The sequence below is a fragment of the Morone saxatilis genome, unplaced genomic scaffold, assembly GCF_004916995.1.
Source record: "Morone saxatilis isolate NCDOM2014 unplaced genomic scaffold, NCSU_SB_2.0 Contig17, whole genome shotgun sequence".
NCBI lineage: Eukaryota > Metazoa > Chordata > Actinopteri > Moronidae > Morone > Morone saxatilis.
The window spans coordinates 4206643-4217254 of record NW_023339729.1 but is presented as its reverse complement, the minus strand read 5'-3'; the positions used below and the strand labels follow the sequence as shown (position 1 = coordinate 4217254).

The window sequence follows — 10612 nt, the reverse complement described above, 5'->3', positions numbered from 1 at the left end:
GTGTTGACGGCTCTGGTTCACGGGTCAAGAGTGTGACGAGTCATGGTCCCTCCCTCTCTCCCGCTCTCCTTCTTTCCTTGCTCCCTCCCTTCCTGTCCTGTCACACACTCAGTCGTAAGCAGCAGATAACAAACCGAGGAGCAGTGAGCAGTCCTCTGTACGGAAGCCCTTTACCGTCAAGTAAAAAAAAAATAGATGAAATGTCAGGAATGACTAAATAAGATTAAAGATATCACTCGTGGCTTGTTGAACTTATGAGATAATAAATCCATTTGTGACTTAATGAGTCAAAACTATGAAATTTAGTATAAAAAAAAAGTGGACTTATAACTCCACAAAACGATAACATTGATTCTGATAGTAGACATATATGGTTGACTGTTTTTGATCATTTATAGTGGTCCTAGTTTAATGATTGATTGAGTATGAAGACTTTATTATCTTCAAACCTTTTAACAATTTGTCAGAGTAGATTCCTTCAGACAAAATCCTCTCAAATTGGGTTAGTCTAATAGTAATCTATTATGGTTGTCCTTAATGAAAAAGTTAGGGGACCCCTGCTATAGATCATTTCCAGTTATAGAGAAAAAATATATGGGATAAGAGGTAACTCTTGGCTGAAAAGCTATTTGGAAAATACACAGCAATGTGTGCAAATGAATGACGCTGTCAGGATTTAGGATGGTAACATATGGGGTACCTTTGAGATTGGTTATTGGTTTAAAACGTTTTCTACTTTATATTAATGATCTTTGCAATGTTACTGAATTGTTAAAATTTGTCATTTTTGCTGAAGCTACAAATTAATTTTGCTCTGGGAAAAAATTGGACAAACTTTTGTATGCTATTGAAAGGGAGCTGGAAATTCTCAAAACTTGGCTTGATGTTGATAAACTATCTCTCGATATTAAGAAAACTAAAATCTTTTATTGTTTTTGGAAATCGAAAAAAGAAATTAATGGGGATATCAAATTAATTGGCAGGATCTTTGTTGATGATGGAGGTAGTTCATTTTAACTACTTAGGTTGCCACATAGACTGCTGGATAGTGTCATTTAGTGAATATAAGTTGATTGATCATGTGTTTATATGTAAAATCTTAATCTACAAAGAAATTGTAGCTTCCAATAAGATGTAGTGGATACATTTCCCTCTGAAATGTAGTGGAGTAGAAGTATAAAGCAGCAACATTCTCAATTTAAGTAAAACTATACTTAAGTAAACTTGCTATAGGCTTGTACTTGTTCCATCACTTACAGTCACACACAACAGATTGCAGAAACACTTTAGATTGTAGTTCTTTTATTTATTAGAAATGTTTACAAGTCAAACACATCTGTAACTGAGATACAGTAAAAGCTGAAATGCAGATAAATCCTGTAGGTTTCATGTTCACAGCTGGATTTTACCCACTCACATCCAGTCTGAATATGTTCATAAAATAAGTGTACACCTGATCAGGAAACCATAATTGTGTCTTCAGTCCGTGGTTTTCACACGTATATATGTATTTACACAAAATTGTGATGCTGCAACTTTAAAACTTTTTACTATCAGGGTTCAGTTGCTGTTGATGTGTGGCTTTTCGGGATGCTGTATGTTGTTTTGGCCACTTATGTAGGCCTCTTTAAACTGGTTAAGGTCCTTCAGCAGTTCTGCAAACTGCTCCTCCTGTTAACATAGAAAACATCTCTCACTACTGCACAAACGTTGCACGGGACACACAGTGCAAACATTCAGCTACAAAACACTTGAAATTAAATGCATTGCAAAATTTTGTAATAGTTACAAGTTAGCCTGTGTACAACAATGAAATACACCAGCATGTTCAGTGTTTGTTGGTTCTAGCCAGACAGATATATAAAGTGAACTATTCTTTAAACAAAGCTTTATAATTGGCTTTTTTCTGTCTCTCTTACCAGTACGTTCATTCGCTCAGCTGCTGCAATGGCAACACTTAGCTTCCTCTCATCTTCCTCCCTCTCCTCCTCAATCACACCCAGCCTGTGACAGACACAGAAGGAGAGACACATATATAAACAAGAGTAGAACACCTCATTAAATTTTTTTATAAAAAATAAATCATTTACTGATAATTAGTAATAACAATTATTAGAACACCGCCTAGCCTACTGCTTTCTACACCCAATCCAAATGAAGCATCAACAGTGTCATTAATCTTTATGAGATCAATTAAAGTTATAAAGTGTGCAATACACAGACTTTGCAGACTGAATATAGATATTCATTAAAAAACACACAAACGCAGGCAAAATTAAATATATTTGGTTTGGAAACTGAATACACTTGCTGATGAATAGAACATGCACATTACTGTGTAACTCTACTATCTTACCTGAAGGTGGCACTGGCGAGCTGTTCTTCTCGCAAAGCCAGCAGATTCTGGAGCTCTTGCACCTCAGCCTGCAGCACTGCATTCTGGTCCTGGCTTTGGATAATGAAGTCCTCCAGGCGCTTTGCCATGTCCAGCTCACGCTCTGTCACCTGCTCTATTCCCAGACGAAGCTCTGATAGCTCTTGAACATGCTGGTATGTGAATTACAAATTGACATTTTATGAAATTTAATAATTAAGTCATACCATATACGGACAGATTTATGCCACTTCAATGGGTAGGAGGTTTGACATACCCTATCCAGTAAGCTGAACTGCTCATTCTCAGTCTTTATCTCACTTGGCTCCCTGTTGGGGCAGTCAGGCTTGATCCAGGGAACTGGTGCAGGTGGACGTTTGATTGTGGTGCTCTGAAACAAGATGTATAGTATGTATACATGATTCCTTCTAATTAACCACACAAAGTCATACTATCTCTGTGTTAACATACATGTCAAAAATTTTGTTTATATATTGCAAAAAAGTGCAATATTACAAGACAGTCTACTAAAAACAGGTGAAATATTTATTGCAGTGGCATCAGCAGATGATGTGCTGAGGCCAGTAGCCAAAGTAGCCGAGCTTGGCTCACAGCTGCTCTTTGTACTCACAGTTTTTGGTGACGAGATAAGTGGCTCGTTGGTCTCCATCTCCTGTTCATGGTCAGCTGTTGGCAGAGTTTCGGAACTTATTTGCCTCTTCAAGGCATGTTTTGCATGACCAGGACGTCTGTGTGGAGCACTCTGAGTTCGGGCTACTGGCTTCCTCTCTCTCATACTCCTGCGAGGCTTGACATCCCTGTTAAATGAATAAATGAATGTATTCATGTCATACATAACATTTTTATAAATGACATCTAAAAACTTAGCCCAGTAACAGAAATACAAATATCATACGTGTCTCGTAGGCCTTTGGAGTCTACGGGAAGCTGCTGGAGGGATGATTGGTGAGGGCTGTACTTGCCCAAGTCTTTAGGAGGAATGTATGCTGGCCGGGCTTGTCCCATTTGGCTGCAAGAAAGCGCTTGGTTAAGTAACATGAAACACCACCATGTTCAAGTTTGTAATATATCACAAGTTGCTGACAAGTCAACTAAGATATAAACCATACCTGCTAACCATGATCCGAGGTGCTTCAGGGCCCAGCGACTCTGTTATCTGATTCAGAATTGAAGGCAGAGGGTCCAGCTTGTCAATTGTTTCCTAAAGAAGAAACAAGCTGCATGTTAGGTCCCATTTAGTATACTCTTCAATCATGCAGTTGAAACCTTGAAAACCTTGAAACCTTCCATGAATAAGAAAAATTCCATTAAGCTGTACATGCAAACGCCAGTCACAATGTAGTCAGCTGTGCCTGAGCTTGAAATGAAAACGTCTACATGCAAACATCCAAAACTAGCTCCATATCCAAATTACATAAATATACAGACATATTTTGCCTCTGACACTTTCTGTAACTTTCCAAAGCTTACAACATTCACACTCACAGGGATTAGCCAGGTGTGCCGAGATGAGACACGTTTACAACAGAGTGTAACTCTATGGAGGCCTTCAAGGATAGACTATCTGAAAATGTTAGTCGTTATCCCCACCTTTAAATAATAACTGCACCTTGCCTCTATTTATGACGGCCGTCTTTTCACCCCACAATCGAGTTTGGCTGTTTAGAACAGATATAAAACTTTGCCTTCTGATGTGGTCTACCAAACTGGATTTCACTGGTTTGCTTTCATACCTGGTTCCTCTGATAGATGATGTCTACCAGTAGGCCATGCAGCACAGCCAAGCGCAGAGGCAGGTCCACATAACCATCGAAGGAAGTCATTGGGATTTCGGTGTCTAAATTGGATACTGTTTGTAGGAAGCCCCTCATACCATCCCAGTGCTGTTGCAGGAATTCGTTCATAAAGAGCATGTACTCCTCCTTCTCTCCAAACCTGGATCAGAATAAAAGATTTCAGTCACTTCAAGTAAATAATTAAAATGTCTTAATTCTGATTTCTAGAATACACGTCTTCAGTGTGTCAGCAGATGTTTTGCTCAGGTATAAATGCAAAAGTGATATATTTTGTTTTTCCTAAGCAGATGAGAGGTCACTCACAGGGTGAAATTGGCCAGATTCTGGATGACTTTGGCTGTTAAGGTGAGGGTACGCAGGGTGTTTGGCTCTGGATAAGGCTGTGTCAGACCAAAAAGAGAAGGACTGAGGATAGCAGGACATAAGAAGCGAAGGAAGAGGGAAGCAGAGATGAGACGCTGGCCAATCTCTGGTCTGCCCTGGTCTTCACACAGCTCCGTCCAACTGGAGAAAATCTTGTTTAACTCCTCAGGAAAGGGTCTGAAGGTGAAAAACATGTAAAATTTGTAAATGCGACTTTTTAATCAGCTTGAATACTACTAAAGGCCTAAGCATTAAATATTTGTTATTTCATGTATTTTTCTATGATGACCTTGTTTTCTCACCCATGGATCTTAATAATCTTTTGCACAACCTCCTCACAGGTTTCCATCAAGTGCTTCTGGTTGTTTGGTAGTTCAGACGCAGTGCATTTACGAGGGTCAACTTCACAGTTCTCCACCGAGGCATAGAGACGGGTGATGAAGTCCCCTGCAGTGAAAAAGAAAGCACAGAGTTCAGTGAAAACAAAGCGTCAACCAATACTAATTACAAGAAGCCACCTTTATCACTGAACTGCCCTACCCAGTGTGTCAATGAGGTACTTCTGGCCAACCAGCTTCATATAATCATCTATGGCTTTAGTGGCCAGTGTGTTCTCTCTGAAGATCAGTGCCTCCTTCTCTCCAAGACGCTCCACCTCTGCACTGCCCAAGTCAATGAGGAACTCCTGAAGCACACAAATTCAATTAAGAAAACATATATCTGGTTATTGCTTTTTGTTGTGTTATTTTTAAATCAAATTGTTTTAGTTGTATTTTCCTCATTGTGGGATTTTAAAAATATGAATAATAATTTTTATCAGTTATATGCATTTTCTGTAAGAACCTTAGCTTTGCCAATGCTCTGAAGTACGTGGACCAGAGCTCCTGCCAGCTCTTCCTTCTCCTTCACATTCAGAAGTGGCTCCAGGTTTTGGCACATTTCCACGTAATCCACTGTCACATATTCAGCAAACTCTTTGTATTTCTCCATGGGAAGCACTTGCAAATTCTGGAAACGGGCCTTGATGCGGAGTGAAGCCTGTGGGCCCAGCAGTTCTTTGTTCCCTGCTGTGCCTGATGCCTTGTATGGAATGATGGGATACCACTTCTCCTGATAGGTCCTCCCTCGGATCTCAGCTAAAGATATGGCCACGCTGCCCAGTGGGTGCAGGCTGGACTCGTCTCGGGAGTGACGCTTTTTCTTTGGGTCCTCTTCGCGGAAGATGTGCAGGGTGATTTGGGAGACGCAGGGAAGGTTGTCTAGCTCAAACAATTCACCCCAGAATAACTGACACCCTCCGACTACACCTCCACTGGCCCCTTGGCCTCCTGAAGACCCAGTAGAGTTGTCCCCTGCCAGGCTGGAGCGGTTCGACGGCTTGCCGACTGCTCGGCTGCTAGTGCGGGCAAACAGAGTTCCATCCAGGTGTATCTCGCAGTAATAACACCGTTTAGGTGGCAGATCCTTAGCTTCATTTACCCACAGACTCAGGGAGTTCTCAGTGCGCTCGATGTTATCCTGTGAACAACGAGGCAGTTAGCTCATCTGTTGTTGGCCATTTGATTTTACGTGACATATTTCTTTTTTAACAAATGACTAATGGTTTACCTTATTGGGCTGGGCAACCCGTCTCAGGTCTTCAATCCAGCGGTCACGTTCGGCAGCTGAGGAGCAGCCAAAGCAATGGGTGTTCTCAGAGTTTATCACCTATAAGAACATTGAAACCAACAGAATCATGTTAGCCTCACTGGGAAAGGAAGTTTCTTGTTTTTTGGCCACAATGAAGGACAATGTATGATGCTCCTTGAGGAGTCTGGGGTAGCGTCATAGAATGCACATGTCAAAGTGTACCTCAAAGCAGTACTTCTCCCCCAAAATGGAGCTGTGGACCGGCCTTATGACAGTGCTGGTGTCCGCACTCAGATCTAGACTGCCCACTACACTGACTGGAATTGACACAGACTCCCGGGAACCATAGTGCCTTAGAAATAAACAGAGTAGAAAAAGTCAGTCACTTGAAATTATAGAAATAGTAATTCATCTAATAAATCAAATACAATGATTCAAGGTTAATAAAATTAGCTTTAACCTTTTTACTACTCATTGTTATGCTCATGGGAGACTAGCACTCTGTAAAACCTTCACAGACTGCAACCACTATGAAGGTACTCTATATACGTGTGATATATGTATTGATTCTTTTATTCCCCTTGTCATTGTGGTAAGTTCAATAAAGACTTTTGTTATACAGCCCCACCCAAGTTTTGAACAGTGCAGGAAGACAATGAGTGTTATTTTCTTGTTAACCCAACATTGTCGTAAACAACCATAAATTAAAACTTTATGGCTGCACTTAAACCTCATTTTCATATGTTGTTTCACTTAAAATCTGATGTTTTGGAGCACAACAAAAATGTTTGAATGTCCAAATACTTATGGACTTCACTGTTTTTGCAAGCACAGACATCGCGTTAAAACTTTACCTGTTTCCTTTTAGTCCTGCATTAAGTTGGATATTGCTATTCCTCTTGGCCTTGTTCTCGAAACGTCGCTTGATCAGTGCCTAAGGGTGAAGAAGGCAAGCATGGCGTATGAGGGCAATTATGTATTATATCAACAGGAAATGCAGGGAAAGATTGTTATCTGTGGTGTGTAAAATATTCACCCTCACACCACCATCTTGGTTCTTTGGTCGAGGACCACCCGGCAGGCCTGTGTGGTCAGGGCTACATTCTAGTATCAGGAAAAAGTGACACTTTGATATCAACAGTGTTTTTCAAAATTGTAACACACGACAATTCTATACATAGAAATATGATTTCTTTCCATTTAGGATTTGTGGTCAAAATTATAATTATTATAATATATGTATATTTATATTCAGTCTCGTCACTGCTCCAAAGCACTCATTTCTGCACCTCCACAGATGACAGACTGAACACTGAAAACATTAGTTAGGGCTGTGATATTAGGAAATACTTGCTTTCAGGATGTGGTTTTTAGTGTGTATTCTTCACTAGCAGCCATTCTTATTATTGAAACCCGTTTAAAGCTTTGCAAAGGATATAATTAAAAAATCACATTCTGACATGATTTCCCCTAATTTATCTCTTCAGTGTAATTTTTGACCCTTCAGTTTTAAAGAAAAGGAAAGATATTTTTAAAATCAAAGATGTGAATTTAGAAGTTTACAATGTGGAGTACTGCCAGATTCTTTTTTGCTTACCCAAAGCCCCACCACAAACAAACCAGCGTCGAAATCCCATCATTTAATCCAGAGGTATGCCACAATCTTGTTACTTGGATCTCTGTCCCTTTTAATATTTGCCCTTCTCTCTTCATTGATGGTGACACCGAGGCAACCAGCCAAAATCAATACAGGATCAGTCACTTCTACAGTGTAGCATCACAGCTTCTTCTGCGAATTACACCAGTATTGAATGGAAGCAGATACTGACTATGCCGTCTCTCTCTCTCTCTCTCTCTCTCTCCCTATGAGCTGTCATTGGACGGCTAGAACACCCAGGCGTGATGTTATCTTCCCCAAAGAATGTAGAGGAAGTAATCTGACAGTCACAGAGGAAATAGCTGAATGTTTATGCGTGCGATTGACTGTCTGCAGAATCATTCTGTGATGTCAGTAGCTGTTAATGCTGATTATACTGATGCATTTTGAAATACATCAGTCTTTTCTTTATTTTGCTTAATTTACACAAATATGTGTGTGTTTGTGGGTGGGTGTATTAACCTGTGTCGATATCCACGAGGTTCTGCATGCTGAGGTTGGACAGGCAACTGCTGACACGGTTTCGGGTCCAGATAATTGGCTGAGAAATACAACATTTTGTCACTCAAAATAAACCAACTCTGAGGTTTTTCAACTGTTTGTTCTCTTTTTAGTGTTTTATGTGTGTATTGGTACCTCTTCCTCTGGAGAAATGAGGATTTGTCCTTCTTCAAGGGAACAGTTGCTAATGTCCCATAAGGGGACCTCCTGAGGAGGGGCCCATTGTAGTCTTGGGAGGCTACAGCTGGTGGACACAGCTGATGCCGGTTCACCCACATCTGCCACACAATAAGACACACAAATACACACACATTGATATTCATCACCACACAGCTTACAGAGAATTTACACTGTTGCAAGTGGGCTATCTACACCACAAAAAACACACTGTAGACACATTTGGCAAAACAAATAATATAATCGCTCCTACTCTGTAGAACCGACTCTATAGAACCGACTCTATAGTTGAATTAATATTGCAGGGACATAATTGCAGGCACATGCTGACGTTTGTTTGTTTTTTATTTTTTGCTAATTATGGCTTGATATCACTTATCTTCCATAGCGCTTGGCCACTCCTATTTGTGAAGTTGCTAGAACTACTGATGCTATCTTCCATTTTCATGACACACCAGGATGAGCTGCGCACATCCTGTGGTTTCTCTGTAGTTTTTTTTTATGTACACGTCCTTCAACTTGTATTTGCATGGTACTTCAGGTTTCTATATCCTCCTTTTTAATAAGCATAACTGACATGGTGTTTTACGTGTTTTGTACAAGTAGCCTACAATAATGTATAGATTTAAATAAAACTTATTAAAATTAGTAAAATTAAAGCTATGATCAAAAAGCTAATAACAGTACTAATACGACAGTTAATCCTATCGATAATAAGATATTGCAACAATAAAACATCTGTTAGTCTCAAATATAGAGCCATATACATATACTACCTCAGTGCCAGTAGGCTAAGGCAACAGGCAGGGTATATTTTGTTAATATGGCTATGGATTTTGATAAATATTTTATAGGTAATTAAAAGTAAAGAATATTGACCTAATTCAACCCTGAATTAATATAATGTTCTTATTATTATAATTAAAGTAATGTTTTCTTTGTACAACATCACATTAACATTACATTACATTTGATTTTTAGTTAGATTTCTGCTTCCTTTGTAATAAGGAGCCACACACCTCAGTACAATACAGTGCAACTGGTTCAAGAACATTTACATTCGCCATGTCCTTCTCAGAATCTTAAAAGTAAGCCTGTATTTTTTTAGCCTTAAGTTCCTTCTCGGCAGAGCGGAAGTTTCCTGTGGGAGTGGTTTTCAAATCTAGAGTATAGGTTTTAGTTTGTTGTTGTTCAGTTACAGGTTCATTTAAATTCTCAGTTTTGACCTTTTTTGGAAAAAGAAAGAAAGGTTTTGTTTTTTGTCCTCAAAGTTACTGTACTGTACAGTACTGGTGAAGAAGGTCTAAATTCTGCTTAAGTCTTTTTCAGTAGGTGAGACAATAACCAGATAATTTGATATATTGATTATAACAGATGATTTCTACACACTTGGTTTCTAAAAATATGAGCAGCAACAATCATTTCCATACATCTGAAAAGGGTTGGGCAGGGATTACAGCTTGCTTAAAGCTGCAGTACGTAAAGTTTATAAAAAATAACCTGACAGTAGTACATGAAACAGATAATCTGTGAATAAATCAGGTTCCTCTGGCTCCTACTAGTGCTCCTAATTACATTTACAGGAATCCACCTAGCCCAGACGCAAGCGACCAATCAGAGCAACGACTGAATCTCATTCCCAGGGTCCCAGAGTGTCTAATAATGAGAACCAACTATCTTTCTCAGCTCTAATTGATTGTTTTTGTTCAGGCAAGGTGGATTCTTACAAATGCCATTAGGAGAACTAGATGGAGCCAGAGGAACCTGCGTTATTCACAGATAATATGCCTCATGTACTACTGCCAGGATATAGTAAAAATTTCAGCAAATATCACAAAAAAATATTATTTTAAAGCTTCATCCTCCATGCTTCAACTGACAGAACAATGTTTTTACTATTCATTTTGACATCCAATTTGTCGTTTCTATGTACTGATTAAAAGGGCACCTATTAAGCTGATTTCCAGCTCTATATTTTTATCCAGTGACTCAGAGTAGCTTTGCATGATTGACAGATTAAAACAAAATCTTATTTGTCTCATACTGTCTTTTATGCAGCTCCTCAGTTCATCCTCTGTCAAAAACAAGCTGTTC

The 10612-nt window shown here is 39.4% G+C and overlaps 1 protein-coding gene across 2 annotated transcripts in view; it reads right to left on the bottom strand.

The window, feature by feature from the left end:
• Positions 1 to 1285: 1285 nt before the first annotated feature.
• The window catches only part of rasal3 (RAS protein activator like 3), an 11813-nt gene continuing 2486 nt past the window's right edge, over positions 1286 to 10612 (bottom strand). Inside the window, exons 2-19 of one of the 2 annotated variants that reach the window (XM_035660263.1) lie at positions 8477 to 8619; positions 8303 to 8381; positions 7220 to 7287; positions 7038 to 7117; positions 6406 to 6535; positions 6163 to 6261; positions 5398 to 6072; positions 5095 to 5239; positions 4857 to 5001; positions 4495 to 4731; positions 4129 to 4330; positions 3505 to 3596; positions 3291 to 3404; positions 3006 to 3192; positions 2652 to 2765; positions 2357 to 2547; positions 1920 to 2004; positions 1286 to 1671 (exon numbers count right to left, since the gene is read on the bottom strand). In XM_035660263.1, coding sequence (XP_035516156.1) covers positions 1561 to 1671; positions 1920 to 2004; positions 2357 to 2547; positions 2652 to 2765; positions 3006 to 3192; positions 3291 to 3404; positions 3505 to 3596; positions 4129 to 4330; positions 4495 to 4731; positions 4857 to 5001; positions 5095 to 5239; positions 5398 to 6072; positions 6163 to 6261; positions 6406 to 6535; positions 7038 to 7117; positions 7220 to 7287; positions 8303 to 8381; positions 8477 to 8619 — 2897 coding nt within the window. In that variant the 3' untranslated portion in view covers positions 1286 to 1560. Of the gene's footprint in view, positions 1672 to 1919; positions 2005 to 2356; positions 2548 to 2651; positions 2766 to 3005; positions 3193 to 3290; positions 3405 to 3504; positions 3597 to 4128; positions 4331 to 4494; positions 4732 to 4856; positions 5002 to 5094; positions 5240 to 5397; positions 6073 to 6162; positions 6262 to 6405; positions 6536 to 7037; positions 7118 to 7219; positions 7288 to 7780; positions 8260 to 8302; positions 8382 to 8476; positions 8620 to 10612 lie in introns of those variants that run through there. The other variant, XM_035660264.1, reaches the window with a different exon arrangement.